This window comes from Zingiber officinale, chromosome 9B, assembly GCF_018446385.1.
Source record: "Zingiber officinale cultivar Zhangliang chromosome 9B, Zo_v1.1, whole genome shotgun sequence".
In the NCBI taxonomy this organism is placed as follows: Eukaryota; Viridiplantae; Streptophyta; class Magnoliopsida; order Zingiberales; family Zingiberaceae; genus Zingiber; species Zingiber officinale.
Window position 1 is genome coordinate 92,529,230 of NC_056003.1, and position 20,735 is coordinate 92,549,964.

The 20,735-nt window shown below is 44.4% G+C and overlaps 1 protein-coding gene across 1 annotated transcript in view; it reads right to left on the reverse strand.

The window, feature by feature from the left end:
* Nucleotides 1-4,201: 4,201 nt before the first annotated feature.
* The window catches only part of LOC122023159 (DNA-directed RNA polymerase III subunit 2-like), a 51,476-nt gene continuing 34,942 nt past the window's right edge, over nucleotides 4,202-20,735 (reverse strand). Inside the window, exons 32-38 of the mRNA XM_042581246.1 lie at nucleotides 12,695-12,820; nucleotides 12,570-12,625; nucleotides 12,054-12,124; nucleotides 10,215-10,299; nucleotides 10,020-10,123; nucleotides 4,643-4,774; nucleotides 4,202-4,518 (exon numbers count right to left, since the gene is read on the reverse strand). Of these exons, the coding sequence (XP_042437180.1) occupies nucleotides 4,468-4,518; nucleotides 4,643-4,774; nucleotides 10,020-10,123; nucleotides 10,215-10,299; nucleotides 12,054-12,124; nucleotides 12,570-12,625; nucleotides 12,695-12,820 (625 nt within the window). The 3' untranslated portion in view covers nucleotides 4,202-4,467. The remainder of the gene's footprint in view (nucleotides 4,519-4,642; nucleotides 4,775-10,019; nucleotides 10,124-10,214; nucleotides 10,300-12,053; nucleotides 12,125-12,569; nucleotides 12,626-12,694; nucleotides 12,821-20,735) is intronic.

A 20,735-nucleotide genomic window follows, 5' to 3' on the forward strand; every position in this document is an offset into this window, starting at 1 on the left:
GGAAATGCAAACCAATACATGTTCGTTTAACATGGTTCGGAGATTAGGGCTCCTACTCCATGGCTGCCTGTAAGGTGGACAATCCAAATCTGTCGGTGGATGACTCCCCGGAAACTCCGACTAGCTCAAATCTCCTTGTGGGTGGAGAAATCTCACCACAAACTCACCAAGACCTCTTGGACACAAGGAAAACCTTGAGCACTGGTAGGCTACTAATTGGACTTTAACCAAGTCCAATTTCATCAACTCTAACTAAGCTTCCAAGCCTTAGTTATATAGGCCATGGATTGAAAAATGTCGTCTACCAGTCGACTGCTAAAACCATCAATCGACTACCCTCTGTGGAGATTCGACCATTACATCCCAACGACTCGATACCAGTCGATTGGTAAAAGTATCAGTCAACTGCTCCATACTATCTGAGTGAACAGAAGTATTCTGCTCGCTCCCAGTCGATTGCCCAGTCGACTATACCAGTCGACTGATGAAACTACGAGTCGACTGGTATCCGAGTACAATCTCTCAGTACTCAGACCCTCATCCTTATGACTCACTTGACGCTTCTTTGCAGCCTTGACCTCTTGCCTTCAAGCTGACTTCCTTTGGCTCTCATCCCTCGGATGCATTCAAGCCCGTAACTCATCCCTAATGTCATCCTTCGCGTATGCCTCGAAGTCGCTTCTCTCGGCCCTTGTCCTCGCTACCTTGTCCACGGTCCCTCGGATGCTCCATCTTTCACCGGATTTGAAGCCATCAACCTGAGTCACATGTGTATCCTGCAAACTTGCACAACTCAAATACACATATCAAATACAAGGGTGAACATAACTTAAACCCTTTGCTCAAACACCAAAACACATTGTCACACGGACCATTGGGATTGCTCAAACAGTTAGGAGGGCATTCTTCTTCTCTTCAAACCAGTTATTCTTCCTCTCTTGATAAGAAGTAAGTTCCACCTAGGCAGTCACCAGCTCGGTCAAGAGACTTGCCGTTTTGGATTCACCAGTAGTCACAATCGCTCGTTCGACCTCTAAATTTGCCCGGAGTGTCCCTAGCTCAGTTTCTTGGGCATCCATTTTCTATTGTTGTTCAATCATTAATTGGAACTGGACTACGAGCTCGACAGCATGGGTAGTTTTTGAGTTTGCTAGTTGGGTTGTGAGGCGCTGGATTTCGGTAGTCTTCTCATCTAACTCGGCCAGTGTCTTCATTCGGCGAGCAGTCTCTAAGCGAAGTCTATCTTCCGAAGCTTTTAGAGTAGCCTCAGCTTTCTGCGCCTGCTCAACATCCATATGATTCTTTGCCTAAACCTCTTGAAGCTCTTTTTAAACTTGGCTCAATTGTTCCAGTTGAGCCTAGCTCACTACGCTCAAGCGGGAGGAAATACCGAGCATATTCGCTTCAGATTAAGCCTTTTTTCAAGTCTTCATTTTCTTGAGCCAGAGCCGCAAATTTTTGCAGCATGCCCAGCCCAAGCACCCATTACTGCAGAACAAGGACTATCAAAAACACACATAAGGAAAAATAATCAAAGCGTTGAAAAAATATCGTAGTTATATCAAAGGAATATTCGTCCATTGCCCTTGCCAATGTAAGATCTTCTAGTCTATTCGTGATAGCCTCCCAGGCTTCCATTAGAGAACCCAGTAACGGTACCCCCACCACTTGACAAGGGAGTAAACGGTAGGGAGGTCGAGATTGGGGTGAACAGTAGATCATACAAGGCAGAAAATTTATAGAGCTCCCTTTGCCTCATAGGTGCTGAAGTTCCTGGCTGGTCGGTACTAGGAAGAGTGGTTGGCCGTAAAGTAATATTGGCTGTGGACTCGGTTAGTTGAGAAGTAGCCACTTGAAGGGAACTATTGGAAGGAAGAGTTGAGGTAGACGGGCGGACAAATAAGGTACGTTCAGAAGATTGCACCTGGGTCTCCTCTAGAGTAGGCACACGATCGGGGGAAGGAACATGCATGGGAGATGAGGGTTCCTCAAGAGCTTGAGCAGAGAGGATAAGCCTATGCGTCTTACGTCTTGTCCTCAGTAGCTCCTCCTCCTCCTCAGGACCCTCGGATGTTGGGAGAAGCTCGGTCGGTGAGGCCTCTGGCACAGTCGCCCCACTAGGGTCTGCTGCATGGTTGCTAGTTGCCCCGCTAAGGGGACCAGTCGGTTGTCCCGCTAAGGGGACCGCTCGGACAACAATTCCTCCTCTTTTCGCAGCAGTTCCTCTTCTTGCATCTGTATACGTTTTGAGGTCATACATTTAAAGAAAGCGTCCATTGCATAAAATAAAGAAAAACTTAGTTAGAGATTATATAACAGACCCAATTGTAAGCCTTACCAAAAGAGCAATGGAGCTTTGTTCAAGAGATTCCTCGGACAATTATTGCATATTGCCTGGGTTGTACCCTTTCCTTTACCTAACAACCTCTGACACACTTCGACACCTCATGATTGTGAAAGTTATGAGAGGTGATATATAAAGACGGGATTCTTTCCGTTGGCGAGGTACGCTCTCTGAACATCTAAAGTTTATTCTCACGCGTTCTTTACTGTTCTTCATCCATTCGTCCGGATCTGTACTGACTTGAATGTCAGAGGGCCTTCACCAGGAACTCCCCTTGGTTTTTAAGGGCTGATATTTTATTAGCTCGTCTCCGTGTGTGCAGGATCAAGAAGAAGTCCTTCCGTAGAGTGAAAAGTCTTCTTTTAGTCAACCATATATCTACTGTGTCCAGCACATCATCTCTATAGTTTTCAGATAAGATCAATTATTAGTCTTTCTCACATTGTGAGTGATAAATATATCCTCGAAACGTGATATATTGTGCTATTTAATATATCATTATATAAATAAATAAATATATTAGCCCAACATAATATCATCATTATTATCATCATCATCATCATAACTAACCGTCCAGTCAAACTATATGGATTGGTGCCCCTGGAATAATGGTTCAATGGTTAGATCCTTCAACCAGTTAATCAAACATCTAAGGATCAAATCTGAGCTACGGTGCACTACAGATTTTCCTCCAGTAAGATGATTACTCTAAGAATGTTAGCCGCTTAAATGAATCATTACAAGTGTCTTCTGATTTATCTTAGTAACTAATAAAATTTTTTTATAGGACTGGATCAGTCCAATATTAGTCGGTTAAAAGAGTTTGATATATTGATTATTAAAAAAAATTATATAGGTTGGACATCTTTTGTCGTCATGGACCATCATGCAATTTCATACTAGTACCATATTTTTTCATAACTGGAAAATTATTCATATTGGCTTCTGCAAGAAACCGGCAATTATATGGGTGGACATATCAACAGAGAAAGGTAAACACTAGGTCACGCATTTCTGACCTGTCTTTGCTAGCCCCAATTGTTTACTCCTAGGATTCAAGATTCAACCCACTGGATTTGGGACCGGACCCAACCTGATGAAATGAGGTCAACCAATTCTACTCTTCCAACTTTTGCTTCTAACTCAGTTCCTACCACAACCAAATCAATCCACGAGTTCTATAACATTCTCCTGATATGCCTGCAAATCTATTCTAGGAATTTGCCAAAGCAGCTATTCTAGATATGTTGTCCTCCTTATTCATACTATTCGGAGTTGATTACTAGCTTGAGAATAAAAGGCTCACGGCACTTATATATTTGGTTGGATGATGATGTCTTACAAGGCATTAGCAGCGTTCCTGATAATCCATATAATAAGGATGCAGCATAGTTAGACAAAGGAAAAAATGAGCTATCATTTATTTAAAAAAATAATTGAAAATCTGGGTAACCTGGGCATTTCATGCAATCAAAGTGAAATTCGGCTTAGGAAAATTATTCTTATGATTCAATGTTGCTTGTGACCAAAGTTTACCACAAGTTCAATCAGCTACTTTAGAATCTATGATAATCTCAGTTAACCTCATTGATTATCTATGACAGCGACCGAGCTACTTTAGAATCTATGAATTAGATAGAAGTTGTTTTGGGCCAGTTAGGGTTCTGGAGTAAATGCGCAAAATGTTGAATCTTAACACAGGCAAAAACATTGAACACGCAAGCCAACCATCTAGCATTCTTGAATTCCACCTTCCCTAACAAAATGGCACTAGAGCACTGAGGTCAATTACTAGCAACAGTGTACTAGTTTATTGGACCACTAGTGGGATACATGGATCATCAATCTTTCCCTTACTGAAGCAATAGTTGGCTGTTAAAACTGGCAAGCTGGCAAGAAAGCACTGGCAACAAAACAAGATTCAGCTTTGCCCTTCTCTTCTAAAAGAAATTTGTGTATCTAATGGATTCCGATTATAATAACATGGAAAAGGTCGAACATTTAAATCTTTACAAAACTATCATTCTTATATTCTTGCAGGCACCTATTTCTGAGCTTGAATTAGTCTAGCTTCATATCCATGCTGTCCTCTTCGATGATGCTTTAAGTACATCCACTTGTACTCATGCTTCATCTAATTTCAAACGTGGAGCAATGTTCATCGACTGCAACTCCTGATAACACAACATGAAAGATAAAAAGGAATAACGTGAGACCATTCCTCCTACATCAGATTTGAATAGACAGGGAAAGCAAGCAAATGACACAGCATGACACTATAACAATTTAAGTTCTCGCCTGGATTAGAAGCTTGGTGGCGTATGGAATTTTGACAGTGCTCATATTGTCGCCACTTTTTTTGCACATTGAACAAGTGCCTATCTCCGACTTGTAATTATAGTACCCTAACAGGCCACACTGCCTGCAGACCTATAAGAACAATGATTTTAAAGTGAGCAACTGATAGTTTAAAATCCAAAGTCAAATGTTTTCCAGCAACATGTTGGATATTAAAATACAGAATATACTAGTTAGGGCTAAGATGCATGTTGCAGTGATTATGAAAATTACAGATGAAGAAAAAGAAGGGCATGGTCCTAACTTTCAATAACTAGATGTGAGAGCACTCCTGGTTTGATCAAAATATACTGACAGTTCAATGTTGTTCCACATTTGTGGATACATGAATTGATGTAGGAACAAATGCATGAGGCTTTAACGGGATTTACATTGCCTGTATAGTAGGGTACATGTTACAGACAAGTACTCATGTTTATTCAGATTGTTAGAGGTGCTACATGAAACATACTGATCCAGCTATGATTAGATTCAGGTGAGAAAAGAAGAATTTATAGATTTCAGGTGGTTTGAGTATCAAAGTAGTTTCACAAAAAAAAAAAAAAAAAAAAAGGTTTTACAGGTAACCAATCAATTACTTTTCCCTGCTCATATCTAGTGTATCATTTATTGCATGTTGAAGACTATGTAGGATTAACTTAAAAGGACTTCATAAGAGTTCAGATTTTTTGTACTCAGCCATAGGTAGGAGCTGCCTCATTAAGTCAATATCTATGTTTTCCCGATCTGACCTGTGTCCTAGGATTCAAGATTCGACACACTGGATTTGGTACCCTGGCCTGACTTGATGAAATCAGGTCAAACGGGGTCAACCAATTCTACTCTCCCAACTTTTGTTTCAATTCAATCCCTACCAAAACCAAGTCAACCCACAAGTTCGATAACATCCTTCTGATGTGCCTGCAAATCTATTTTATTAGAGCAAAAGGTGATAATGCTCACCTCAGACAGCTAGTATCGTCAGCCCCCTTGTTAGATATAGGCAAATAAATTATGGGAAACATTTTGCACTAGCACAGCGACCCCTTTACATAGGGGAGGTCAGACACCCAATGAGACATTTTGCACTGAAATTGACACTAAGACCTATTAGAACAAACACCCATAAACTTAGCAATTGTGTCAACCTGTGGGAGCACCTGCAAATCTATTCTAGGAATTTGCTAAAGTAGCCCGTTATTTTGTCCTTTTTATTCTTACTTGTATACTTAGTTGGATGATGAAATCCTACAAGGCTCACTAGCAGCATTCCTGATAATGCATATAATAAGGTTGCAGCGTAGTTGTTAGACAATAGGAACAAATGAGTTGTTAAATATAAGTGAATGGAGAAGAAATGGAAGAGGAAAGAGGCTTCATTGCGAAAGAGACTTTAGTCCCACATTGGAAGTTTCAAGGCATTTTTGGTGGTTTATATTGATTCGCATACATTGAGGATGTGAACAAATGCATGGAGAGAGACTCTCTCTCACGCGTGGGTGCGCAGGGGGGTGCAAATCCAGGATCCGGATTGTACAAAATTTGCCCAAGTGGAACAACCAACATTTTTCCATGTAGATCTTTTGCTGCTATGAAACGGATGCTCCGATCATAGGCAGAGTACACAGCAAGCAAAGCAAAGGCTCTCCATTTTCCTTCCTCCTCCTCTGTCGTGCAGCTCCTGCACGGCGGAGTGCCCGTGGTAGCATTCGGGTGCTACTCAGCTGACCGTGACCACCAGTGCTTGGTGGGGATCACGATTAGCCGTTGTATCCTAGGAGACAGATGACCCTAGTAAGCCTCGAAGCACAGCCGACGGTGGGGCGAATTTGTTTCAAGGAAACTACGACTCTCGCAGGCCTCAGTCTTTTCCCCGCTCGGCTCCTCTTTCCGTCCGCTCGGCTAGCTTCTTTGCTCACCAGATCGGTCTCTCTCTGTACGACCGGTCGACCGTTTTGCTCGCCCGACCTGACTTCTTGCTCGGTCTCTGCGCCCGCTCGGAATCTTCACCCGATCGGCCTGTTCGCTCGACCGACCTCTCCACTCGCTCGATCAGTCTTTTCGTCTGCCTGACCTTACTGCTTGGTCGGCAACTTCGTCTAACCGGCCTCCTCTCTGCTCGGCATGTCTGCCTCGTCTGAACGGCCTCTCTGCTCGGCCTGTCTGTCTAGTCCGACCGGCCTCTCCTGCTCGGCCTGTCTGCCTCGTCCGACCGGCCTCTCTGCTCAGCCTGTCTGCCTTGTCCGACCCGCCTCTCTGCTCGGACGCTCTGCTCACTCAGTCACTCTGAGGTCGACACTTGGATAAAAACCAGCCCCTGCTGGCAGCCTGAGATTATCTACTTAGGTCAGCTCAACTGTAAGTTGAATTTAATTCGAGTATTTAAATTCAACTAATACCCCGTAAATCTCTGGCAGCAGATTGTTTTGTGTCCAACAATCTTGAAATAGATTCACTTCTATTGAGATGGCCATAGAACAAAGTGTTGAGGTGCAACAGACTCAACACGTGCAGGCCCCCCTCCGCCCCGATTGAAACTATGCCAATCAACCACGGGGAAAAGCCAGAGAAGTTCAGTGGACTGAACTTCAAGAGGTGGCAATAGAAGATGCTCTTCCACCTGACCATGCTCAATCTGGCTCGGTTCTTGTCCGAGGACCCTCTCAAGCGTGCTAAGGATGCTGATGCGCAGACCATCAGTAGGAGCTTCAGGTGATCTTGCATGAGATCCACTCAAAAGGGATGGTTCTAAGTGAAACCTTTCAGGTGGCTGCTATCATTGAAAATCTGCCTCCTGGCTGGAAGAACTTCAAGAACTACCTGAAGCATAAGCGAAAGGAGATGAATGTGGAAGAACTCATTATTCAAATTTGCATCGAAGAAGACAACAAGAGTTCGGAGAGAAAGCTGTTCTCTCAGATTACTGTGAAAGCCAACGTCGTCGAGCATGGTCAAAGCTCGAAACAGAAGACCCCAAAATCTTCCAAGATGGGACCCAGAGGAGGCATCAGCAAGAAGTTCTATGGGAAGTGCTTCAACTGTGACAAAGTGGGTCACAAATCTTCGGAGTGCAGAAAGCTGAAGAAGAAGCAAAAGGCCAACCTGAACGAGGGACCAGAAATGGACGACCTCTGCGTTGTGGTCACTGAGTTGAACCTGATCGGTTCAAACCCGCGACGATGGTGGATCGATACTGGAGCCACCAGGCATGTGTGCTGCAACAAGGAGCTGCTCCACAACTTCGAAGAAGTCACTGGAGACAAACTGTTCATGGAGAACTCAGCAACCTCGGACATCATGGGCCAAGGAATGGTGGTGTTGAAGATGACCTCGGGCAAGGACCTCACTATAAACAATGTACTGTACGTTCTGGAGATTCGGAAGAATCTAGTATTCGGATCACTGTTAAGCAAGCATGATTTTCGCATTGTTTTTGAGTCGGACAGAGTTATATTGTCAAAGAATGGAATATTTGTAGGAAGGGGCTATGTATCTGATGGGCTATTCAAGCTCAATGTAATGGTCATTAGGCCCAAGATAAATAAAAATGAAAGCTCTTCCACTTATATGCTTGAGTCTTTGTGTTTGTGGCATGGTAGACTAGGACATGTTAACTACGATGTGTTGCATAGATTAATAAACATGCAAAGCCTACCTACATTCCTCCTTGACCCAAAACACAAGTGTGAGATTCGTGTTGAAGCAAAAATGACAAGATTATCCTTTCAACATATTGAAAGAAGTAACGAACCACTTGACCTAATCCACACTGATGTGTGCGACCTAAAAGGTACGCCAACACGTGGTGGTAATAAATACTTCATCACTTTTGTAGATGATAACACAAAATACTGTTATGTGTATCTTCTCAAAATTAAGGATGAATCTATAGAGAAATTTGCTCTCTATAAGAATGAGGTTGAAAACCAGTTTAAAAGAAAGATTAAGGTGGTTCGAAGTGACCGAGGCGGTGAATATGTGCCACCGTTTGCTGAGTTGCATGCTGAACATGGGATCAAACACGAAACAACAGCTCCTTATACTCCTCAGCAAAATGGAGTTGCTGAGCGAAAGAATCGAGGGCCCGGATTGCACTGAACCAAGTTGACTCGTGTGCGAGCGCGACTTGTGCATACGAATGCCGTGGTCGGGGAAAAATTTGTCCAAGTGGAACAACCAACATTTTGCCAGGTAGATCTTTTGTTGCTGTGAAACAGATGCATTAAATTCGAGATTAATGCAGAATAAAACCGGGCGAGTAATAATGAGTGAAACGGTGGTCGTTTCACTGCTCGGCTAATAATGACCATTAAGATCATTAACTCTGGTCATTGATCCGAGCTCTTATATAAGGAGGCTCCGATCATAGACAGAGTACGTACACAGCAAGCAAAGCAAAGGTTCTTCATTTTCCTTCCTCCTCCTCTGTCGTGCAGCTCCTGCTCGGCGGAGTGCATGTGGTAGCATTCGGGTGCCACTCAGCTCGCCGTGACCACCAGTGCTTGGTAGGGATCACGATTAGCCGTTGTATCCTAGGAGACAGACGACCCTAGTAAGCCTCGAAGCACAGCCGGAGGTGGGGCGAATCTGTTTCAAGGAAACTACGACTCTCGCGGGCCTCGGTCTTTTCCCCGCTCGACTCCTCTTTCCATCTGCTCGACCAGCTTCTTCGCTCGCCAGATCGGCCTCTCTCTATAGCGGTCGGCCGTTCTGCCCGCTCGACCTGACTGCTTGCTCGGTCTCTGCGCCCGCTCGGAATCTTCACCCGATCGGACTGTTTGCTTGACCGACCTCTCCACTTGCTCGGCCAGTCTTTTCGTCCGCCTGACCTCACTGCTCGGTCGGCAACTTCGCCTGACCGGCCTCCTCTATGCTCGGCCTGTCTACCTCATCCGACCGGCCTCTCTGTAGACCTGCCTCGTCCGACCGACCTCTCTTGCTCGGCCTGTCTGCCTCGTCCGACCGACCTCTCTGCTCGGCCTGTCTGCCTTGTCCGACCGGCCTCTCCTGCTCAGCCTGTCTGCCTCGTCCGACCGGCTTCTCTGCTCGGACACTTTGCTCACTCAGTCACTCTGAGGTCGACACTTGGATAAAAACTAGCCCTTGCTGGCATCCTGAGAAGGTTGAATTTAATTCGAGTATTTAAATTCAACTAATACCTCGTAAATATCTGACAGCAGATTGTTTTGTGTCCAACACCAGTTTTAATAATTGAAAACAAACTTCTCAAAAACTGAGAATAACTGGGAAAATAAACCTCATATAATGTAGAAAATCACTGAGCACAAGTTTCAATAGACTAATACTGATCCAATAGGTATTCAGCTTGTTCAAGTACCTGAACTTCGTATGGGTCACTGGACAACATCAAACGTTCAAATATCACCATACTCACACCATGTGCTATCAAACAGTCACGTTCCATTTCTCCTAGACGCAGACCTGCAAAAGGAAACAATAAAGAAAAATTTAGTTGAAGATTAAAGCCACCAACAATTGTTGTCAGTTTCAAACATGATTATGATCAAACAACCTCCATCTTGGCTTCTTCCTGCAGTAGGTTGTCTAGTCAGTAACACATGAGGCCCTGTAGCGCGAGCATGCATTTTATCAATTACCTGTAGGTCAAGAAGACGATGGACATTATTTACCAAAAAATCTATTATGCTGGAATACCAACAAAATGATTGATATTTCGTGGTTACATATTTAGATATATTGTTCTGTAGAATTGAATAATGAGCAGGGATTTCACATTGTATAAGAATCTCACAATAAATATGGCATTTCTCAGCAAGTAAAAGATATATATACTTATTTAAAGGTTCCAATATTAACCTACATGTCCAAATAAAATATGCTAAAGTTAATATGAAATTTCTATCACGACAAACATTTAGACATGATCAAAAAACGAGCTAATAAAAAAACTCCGAAAATCATAGGAAATGGATCCTGAATAGGATATTCAGGGCTTCTCATATTAACTAGATATACACTTGTTATAATAAGTAGATATCATATGTTCAAAATAAGATTTGAGAACTAAGACCAGACCAGATGACAATAGCATACAGCTTTCTTGTCCTTGCAAGGTAATAACATTGTCTGCCTGATAAATACGCGGCTATTCTCACATGTAGAAGGCCTATTGCTGTTATTTTTGTGAGTTGCAATGTGTCTTTATCTTTGCATTGTAGAAATAACCTTCTTCTTCGAATCCGCTCCTTTATTTTCCGTCATACCAAATATTTCTAAGTTTGTTATGGAAATGATTCATGTTCCTACTTTATCGTTGGATTCAATATTGCCTACTCTATTGTGTGCTCCTATTTCATTTTCTTCGCCACACTAACAACAGAACCTAAAACAATGCAAACTTACAGGGGCTAAGCATGTAACAACCACTTGAGATCCTGCTACCCTCGTGTCGCCAACTCTAGTCCCTGAGCTACCTTTGGTTTCCCATTGTTCTTAGAAAATAACCTTACAAATGCACTACTACAAAAAGTACACACATGATTCCACTTTTTTTTTTAACTTGTCCTCAATGACATTTTGGAACTAATTTCTCTTCCATCCTGATAAATCCACAGGTGGAAATGTTGCTTATTATGCAAACATCATCATAATTCAGAAGTATTGCAAATCAATCAAGGGATTGATTCAAGGGGAAGACATACAAATTTATGGTGTTGATTATCTTCATATTTTTTCTCCTATAGATAAGATCACACGTTCAACTCATACCGGCCTAGAGGATGTTTTAGTGTAGCATCAAAAATGTATTTCTTCAGGCTAGGGATGTGTATCATTTCCATAAGACTGACATGTTTGAAAATCTGATTCCCTAATTTTTTTTCTCATGCTTCTTTAACATTTGAAGGGGAGCCTTGGTGCAATGGTAAAGTTGTTGCTTTGTGACAAAAAACTCATGGGTTCAAATCCTGGAAACAACCTCTTGCAAAAAAGCAAAGTAAAACTACGTTCAATGGATCCTTCCCCGGAACCCCGCATGACGGGAGCTTCATGCATCGGGCTCCCTTTTTTTTCTTTAACACTTAGATCCCACTTCATATATCAGATGACTTATTGACAACGAACAGAATTCTATTAGTCCTTAAAACTGTCTTAGGATTAAGAAGGCAATCAAAAATTTATAGTTCCAAGGATGATGATAGAAATAAAGTTTTTGGCTTACTAAGCGACATTTAGTAACATTGTTGACACCTAACAACAACATTGCGCAAACCATGAAAACAAAAACATTTTGATAGCAGAGAAACATTTCAGAACAAGATAATCTCATTGAAAGTTTGCCAAATCTCTTTGCAAGGAGGACACATGAGAAATGAAATATGTGTACAATTACCATATGTTTCAACTTCTGATAGTAGATTGGCCCCATGAAAATGTATGCTTGTAATAGCCAGCCTGTAATGCCTGGAACATTCAAATTACATGTCAAATATTTTCTGGTCAACAGAACAAGTTGAAATAACAGATAAGGAAAAGGTCATGAGACTCTTGAATATAGACAAAAAAACATAGAGCAGACACAAACTTGAATGAATATACACAAGTGGATGTGCATTGTACTCATTTTGAGGCCAACTAATGCTCCTCCATTTTTTTTCCATTTTTTTTCAGTGAGGGAATTTTGACCTAAACACCTACCTTTTCACCTTAGCTATCAAATTACATAAAGCTTTGCAAAATAAACCCAAGCAACTTGTAGGCTCATGCAAATCAAGACAGTATTATGAAAGGCTTGATATCAAAATAGAGAAAAACTCATCAAGTTCCTTCCAAATTTTATTTACTTAATATAAACTATTGATAAAACAAGCTCAAATCTTGAAGTAATTTCTTATAAGAAAAAACATACCTGAGTAGAGGAAATCTTTGCCGCTATAGCTAAATCCATGCTTCGCAAGTGTATTGCTGGAATTTTACAAAATGTGTAAGTGCATGGTCATGGCCAGAAATCTATAGTATTAAAAGGAAACACACCTTATGTCTTCAACCTTATCAGCATGGACACTAGGTTCTTCAAATGCATCACCATAATGAAATCGGCCACAAGAAACTCCAGCTTTTCCACCAATAAGCTCAAACATTTTGCCCAGTGTCATCCCACTATTAATTGCAACTGATGTGAGAGCCAGTACTTATGTTTTAAAGGTGAAAATCTATATTCCAAACTATGAGGAGATTTCAAGCAATAATAGGAAAATCAATGATAGAAATTTTGGGAGAATACTAATAATCTCTACAGCAACATATAAATATAATTATCAAAAGAGTTGTATGATGAATGAGAAAAGCCGAGAGAAGAAATTTTTGCATTTCTCTTCTACATCAACAGAAGTATAGAAATTTTAGGAAAAAGGGAAAAAGAGAAAGAGGAAAAAGCAAACCCTTTAATTAGGAATTCATATAATAGACGAGAATACTGCCCATAAATAATGAACCAAATACCAAAAAAAAATGAATCCCTGAGAAATAGCCACAAATTAACCCTCTAATTGATACTATTTTCTGAAACTCCCTAAGGTGGTGAATAAACATTGTCCATCCTCAACTTGTTAATAAATGTGTGAAACTAACTAACTGAGGAATGCCAAATCCCTTTGTGAGCAAGTTTGCTAGTTGGGACACTGAAGGTATATAAGGAGTACAAATGAGATCATAGTCTATCCTAGTGTGGCACTCAAGTAACCACTATGACTAGTACAACTAGGTCACTGCAATTGCTACCGAGTGCCAATGATGTCTAAGCAAATGTATTCCTATGGCTGAGCAACTAGGCATTACAACTGTGACATGGTAAGTCATACACCACAAGTGTAATATAACTGATCTGGTAATGATGGGGGGTTCCACCAAAGATAGGTCAAAGTAAGGAAGATCGGCTGACATGGAAGACAAAGTCAAGCGGGGAAGCCAAGTCGGCCGAGCAGACTAGGTATGGCCGAGCGAACCGGGAACTGCCTAGCGGATGGTACTAGCTCATAAGACAAGTAAGTCGGGCTCACCCCGACCGGATAAAATTGCCCTTCGACAACAAAGGGAGCTAAGCAGCAAGTGGTCTCGTCGACCGGGCTTTGCTTCTAATCAAAGGGGGATAATCGACAAGGGTTAAGAAGCAAGGAAAAAGACAGGCCGACAGGCCCTAAGGACATTGTCGAGCGGAGGCAGCTCGACCGAGAGAACTCCGGTCGACTGCGCATGACCCCACCAAATATCTTATCATATCCTTTTGGGAGTTAGTGCTGCTGACAGGCAAGCAAGCAATCGTACTTTAGAAGCTTCCAAACTGTTACATTAGAGAACTACATGTGGCTGCTTAAGGAATGGTGTCAGGGATACTTTTTGACTTGTCTTTTCCTAGGACACCTATGAAAACGTGCCCACACTTTGGGATGCGTGCACAAATACTGCAATGACGCTATAAAAGGGGAATCCCATATACAGGAAGAGGTATACGCAACTTCATTTTCTACATCTCTTAGCTACAATTCTCTTTTTTTTGAGATCGTTGGAGACTGACTTAAGCGTCATGAGGGCCAGTGCCGAGAACCCATTCCCGACCCGGCACTGATGTTTTTGTATTGCAGGGCTACGTAGAGTCTTCATCGCGTCAACTAGGAAGTCACATCCCCAGCTTGCCATCTTCACTGATTTGAACAGGATCATATTTAGCGTAGTTTGTGAGAATCTTATCTGAATCTGAAATGCAAAGATGGAGGACACTGGCCGGCTCATCACCATGGCGTTGATGCAAGAGGAGTTGGGCGTGCTGATATAAGAGCGGGTGGCTAAGATGTTAGAGCAGCAAGCAATAGCCGTTCGCCAAGCAAACGAACCCGTGGCATCGGGACAGGACAACAAGCCGATCATAGAGGTCGAGTGGACAACGCCGTCGCTCGTCGGCCGATCAACAAGCCGACCGACACATTTGGAGATGCGTCGAATGCACCAATCCCCTATCACCGAGCGCTATTCCGAACTCCTTCAGAGGAATAAGGCCGAGCGGATAGGGCCCAAGAATCGTCTTCAGAGGATGCACCCGCTCAGGATGAGCAAAGGAGTAAAGCACCAAGGCTTGATGACTTTCCCAAACGGATAAACAGACAATTTTATCAGGAGATCCTAGATAACCGGCTGCCGCGGCATTACACGTCATTAACGATTGGGGAGTACATGGGGCGACCGACCCCGAGGACCATCTAATAAAATTTGACAATATGGTCACGCTCCATCAGTACACAGACAGAATCAAATGCCGAGTCTTCCTCACCACGCTCTCCGAGTCAGCCCAGTAATGGTTTAGGCAATTGCTGATCAGATCTATATGTAGCTTTAAAGACTTCTGAGCGACGTTCTTACAGCACTTTGTAAGCAATTGCCGCCATCAGAAGACAAACGTCAATCTATTTGTGGTTAAGCAAGACCCAAGGAAGCATTGTGGGCCTACATTAAGAGATTCAACCAAATGGCTATGGAAGTCCTGTCAGCCACTCTGGAGATCCTTGTAAGTTCATTCTCACAAGGGCATTTAGAGGGTGAATCCTTTCACTTGCTCATCCAGCGGCCTCCCAAGAACTTTGATCGTCTGCTCGGATGGGCCATCGAGTACATTAATGTGGAGGAAGATCAAGCCGCTTGGAGAAGGGAGGTTATCCTTGAGTCAACCACCGTCCTGGAACGCCGAGCGACCCATACTCACCAGCCATCAAAGGGGCCCTGAGAAGGAGTGGCACAACCGTAGGTCGAGCCCAGAACTCATGCGGTCAAGCATGTGGAAGTTGAGCGGGAGAGATTTGCCGGAAAACAATAATGGACGCCGCTCTTCCGTTTCTATCACCGGGTGGCGACACACAACACTAGAGACCGCTATAGTCTCAAGTCGAAGCCCCATCGAGAGGCCTCACCAACCGTCGGTCCCTGTCTCCTGACCAACGCCATCACAACCGATCAGAAGGGCGGCATGAAGAGAGAAGGCATCAGCTAAAAATCATCGACAGTCGACTCAGAGCCGAAGAGCATTGGCATCAGTTGAGCGACCACGTCCCACAACTCGGGAAGAGGATAACTGCCACAACGCCGCCCGGGTGATATACGAATGATCGCAGGAGGACCGACTGATGGCAACTCTAATAGAACCTGAAAGTCACACACCCAGCACCTGGAAATCCACGTTGTCGGGTGCAGTAGAGCAGTAGCAAAAGGACCAGAGATTAGTTTCAGTTCTTGAGACTTAGAGGAAGTGGAGGTCCCTCATGACGACACCCTGATCATCAAAGCGGTAATTGCTAACTACAATATCCATCGTACTTTTATAGATACAGGTAGCTCGGTGAATATTATTTTCAAAAAGGCGTTCGATTAACTACAAATCGACCGGAGCAAGTTACTGACCATGAAGACTCCCTTATACGGGTTCACCGACAATGAAGTATTACTGATTGGCCAGGCTCGATTAGTCATATCCCTCCAGAATGAGCTATTCAGGAACACAAGGATGACGAATTTCATTGTGGTGGATGCCACGTCAGCCTATAATGTCATACTAGGCCAACCGACCGTGAATGGGCGGTTGTCTCCACATTTTGCTAGAAGATCAAGTTCTCCGTCGAGAACTCGGTCGGTGAAGTGAAGGGTGATCAGCTTGTCGCTTGGCAGTGCTACATTGAGATGGTCAAGACCGAGTCGAAAGCCATTCGGAAGGGCTAGCGACTAGAGGTAAATGCAATTTTAGAGGAGCCTCCCGCGCTAGTCTATGAAGAAAAGGAGGAGGTTCGAGTTCATCATAGTTTATCAGAGGCTACTACGTTCATCCTAGCCTATTCAAGACCTCTGCTCAAATGTATCCGATCGGAGGATGTTTAGTATATCTTGCAAGAAGTTCACCAAGACTCCAGCAGAAGTCATCCGGGCGGTCGTTCATTGGCAAAAAAAATCCTACTGGCAGAATATTTCTAGCCTACTTTGTAAGCCGACGCCGCTCGAACAGTAGTGACTTACCTATTTGGCCAAAAATATCAAAACATATAGCACAGGCCCACGACGGAGCTGAAGGCATCCGTATCTTGCCCGTTCGATCAATAGGGCATGGACATTATAGGGTCGTTCCGAATGGCGACTGGATAAAGGAAATTTCTCCTTGTGGCGATAGACTACTTCTCCAAATAGGTGGAGGCCGAGCCGCTCGCCAAGATAACCGAGTAGATGGTTATAAAGTTTCTATGGTAGAATATCGTTTGCTAATTTGGTGTCCCTCATCGGTCCGTCTCCAACAATGGAAGGCGGTTTCAAGGAAGGAGACTCAAAGAATGGTGCGCCAACTACGGTATTACGCAAGCCTTCACTTCGATGGTTTATCCCCAAAGTAATGGCCAGACAGAGGTCACCACTAGAGAAATCCTCTAAGAACTTAAGACTCGGCTCGACCACATCGAAGGGAGCTGGCGGATGAATTGTTGAGCGTGTTGTGGGCCTACCGCACCATGCCCCGAGAAGCGATCGGTGTAACCCTATTCCACTTGGTGTATAGGGGAGAAGCAGTGGTGTCGATCGAGATTGGCATAGAATTCGATCGGCGACAGCTATACAACGCAGACAATCCCGAGCGACGGCTTATGGAGCTAGACCTGATAGACGAAGTTAGAGATAAGGCTGTCGTCCGACGTATCGACAAAGGATGAAGCAAAATTACAACAGACGAGTTATCCCCAGATCGTTCCAAGTCTGTGGCTTTGTCTGGAAAAGAGTGAAACCGGTATACGACGTGTCAAAGCTGGAAGTGCCATGGAGAGGACCCTACAAGGTAATACAGAAGCTTAGCTCAGGATTGTATTATCTGCAAGATGAAAATGGAAGGAAGCTCGATCGGTCGTGGAGCGCAAACCACCTGTAGCCCTATCGAGCAGGATAGTAAGCATGATGTAGAATTAATGTAAATTGTAAAACCATTTATTCTGTGAATGCAAGAAAGTTTAAACAAAGATTCGCTAACCATCAAAGACTCTCAACCGAGCGAGCAAGTTATAAGCGAGCATGCCCTCGCGCCTGAAGATAAATAGCCACGAGGTTCAGATTGGGTGCGTTAAAGACTCTTGACTCAAGCGAGCAAGTTATAAGCGAGTATGCTCTCACGCCTGAAGATAAATAGCCACGGGGTTCAGATCAGGCGCATTAAAGACTCTCGACCCGAGCGGACAAGTCATAAGCGGCATACCCTCGCGCTTGAAGATAAATAGCCATGGGGTTCAGACTGGGCACGTTAAAGACTCTCGACCCGAGCGGGCGAGTTATAAACGAGCATGCCTTCGCGCCTGAAGATAAATAGCCACAGGTTTAGACCGAGATCGTCAAAGACTCTCGACCCGAGCGGGCGAGTTATAAGCGAGCATACCCTCGTGTCTTAAGACAAATAGCCAAGGGGTTCAGACCAAGCACATCAAAGACTCTCAACCTGAGCGGGCGAGTTATAAGTGAGCATGTTCTTGCGCCTCAAGATTAATAGCCACAGGATTCAGACCAAGTGCATCAAAGATTCTTGACCCGAGCGGACGAGTTATAAGCGAGCATGCTCTCTCGCCTCAAGATTAATAGCTGCAGGGTTCAGACCGGGCGCATCAAAAACTCTCGACCCGAGCGAGCGAGTTATAAGCGAGCATGCCCTCGCGCCTGAAGATAATTAGCCACAAGGTTAAGACCGGGGGTGTCAAAAACTCACGAGCCGTTCGGTCGTGTTATAAGCAAGCGTTGCTCTCGCGCCAAGTGTCGAGTCACGAGCCGTTCGGCCGTGTGTTGCTCTTACACCAAATGTCAAGGACTCATGAGCCGTTTAGCCGTGTTATAAGTGAACGTTTCTCTCGCACCAAATGTCAGAGACTCTCGACCCGATCGGGCGAGGTTATAAGCAAGCGAAATGCTCACGCCAAGTATTGGGGAAACATAGGTCTTTTGACTGTGACACTCACTGCATGGATGAATATAAAAGGCCAGGTCCCCTACATTGATGAGAGGTTACGAGATTATGGAACTGTAAAACGGATAACTGTAAAGCGCAGAGCGAGGGTGCACTAAATAATACTTAGAATTTAAACAAGACCCTACAGCAAAAGGACTATAAAAGCGTCGAACGGGCACACATTCATCGACACTTAGAAATTTTTACAAAGTGTTGGGTGAGGGGGGTACAAAAAGCTGATGAAAAACTTAAAGAAGAGTCTACACTAAGTAATCAAGAACGTCATCTCGGAGCGACTCAATGATCTTCTCCCTGTTTATAATTTGGCTAGTCAGATCGAGAGAGAGAGAGCCACCGTCCTTTAGTTTGTTGGAGGGTCCCATCGATGCCATAGTTAAAGAGGCGAAGAGTCCAGTCGGTGAACTTGTCGTTGAAAGCGTCGGAATAGAAATAATTTACCCTGAAAACTTCCAACCGGCCCCGGGACACCTCCAACTCAGCTTTTAATGAATCTAGCTCAACATCTTTTTCATTGAGTTGGAGCTAGCTCACCTCTTGCTTCTCCGATTGGCTAGCCCGCTCGGCCGCCAAAGAAGCCTCTGCCTCTTTGAGATGGCCAAGACCCGAGCCTCCTTGTTCTTGATGTCAAGATCTTCAATGGCTCGGAGTTTCATGATGTTGGCAGAGTTTATCTTAGACTCAAAAGTATGAACCTGCTTAGTAAGTTGGTCAAGTTGGAGGGTCTGCTCGTGATTTTTGTTCTTCTCCACATTGAGCGCCCGTTCAGACCCCAATAGCTGCTCAGAACTCCGTTCCAAGTCTTCCTTCAGTTGGGCCACCTCCGCAGTCAATTGCTCAAGACGGGCTTGGCAGGTTTCTGATTGCCCGATCGGAGCACGTAGCTGCTAGAGCTCGTGCTTCGAGAACGCCAACCTCTAGCACATGACCAGACTCTCTACCTAGAACTACATAAAAGAAGAGCTAGTCAGAGCCGATCGGGAGATGCAGAGAGAAGACAGTTAAAAATATAACCCCGGTGGATTTCTAAAGTCGTCCACGAGCTCCCCAAGCGAAATAGTCGCTGTGCAAGCTCTAGCATCCGCCTAGACCTGCGCTAGTGGCCCTTGAATCTTTATCTGGTGCTCGGGAGAGCGCGGTACGATGTCATCAAGGTGACACCACTCGTCTGTCGGCAGGTGAATGCCAACCATTATGTGTCTGCGGCCGCTTGGGTCTGATGACTCTGATGTGGCGGACCCTTAGACATAGATATCGGGGAGGAGCAAATTGTAGACACCTAGGCAGCTGGGACAACCAGTAGAGGTGGAATGTAAGCGACAGGCGATGCACATATTGTCCTGGCCGGTAGCGCGATAGCGAGGGCGTCCGATCGGAGGATGGAGTGGGAACGACATTCTCCCTCTCCGGGATGGCAGAAGATGAGGTTTCGCCCCACTCAGAAGAGGGGCGAGAGGTGGTAGGTGCAGGGGCCAGCAGAGTGGAGGTTGCCGAGCGGGAAGAAGCTTTCCCACGGTGCCTCTTGCGGCATTGGATTAACGACTCACATGAGGTGGCCGACTCTGAAGGCACCGCTATAGGTGTCATGGATTGCTACTCGGGGGTCAGTTCGCTTGTTGCGGCTGTGGCATCGCTAGCACCGTGTGGCTCCCTCCTGCTTTGCCAATCGGATCGTCGGAATGCTCGACCAGCAATAAATCTCGACTCTCCAACTCAGCAACACCCCGGGCGTTGATCTCCATGTCGACAAGCTTGCTCTTGCCGCTCAGGCGTGCCCTCAACATGATTTATGCTGAAAAAATAAGAGAAAACAATTAGATTCCAAGGTGAGCGACAAAAAAGGACATACTAAAGGGGATGGGCAGCCGTATTCGGATTGAGCTTAGTCCAAACACATACAAAACTCTCTCCAACAGCAGCCGGTGTATGTGATACTTCTGACCTGCTAGACTTGAGGCTGCTTGGAGGTAGTCCGACTTGCTGCGATACTTGCCGAGCGGGGGAGGCTTTGCCAACTTTATCTGCCAGCCAGTCGGATAATCGGGTCGTTTGAGA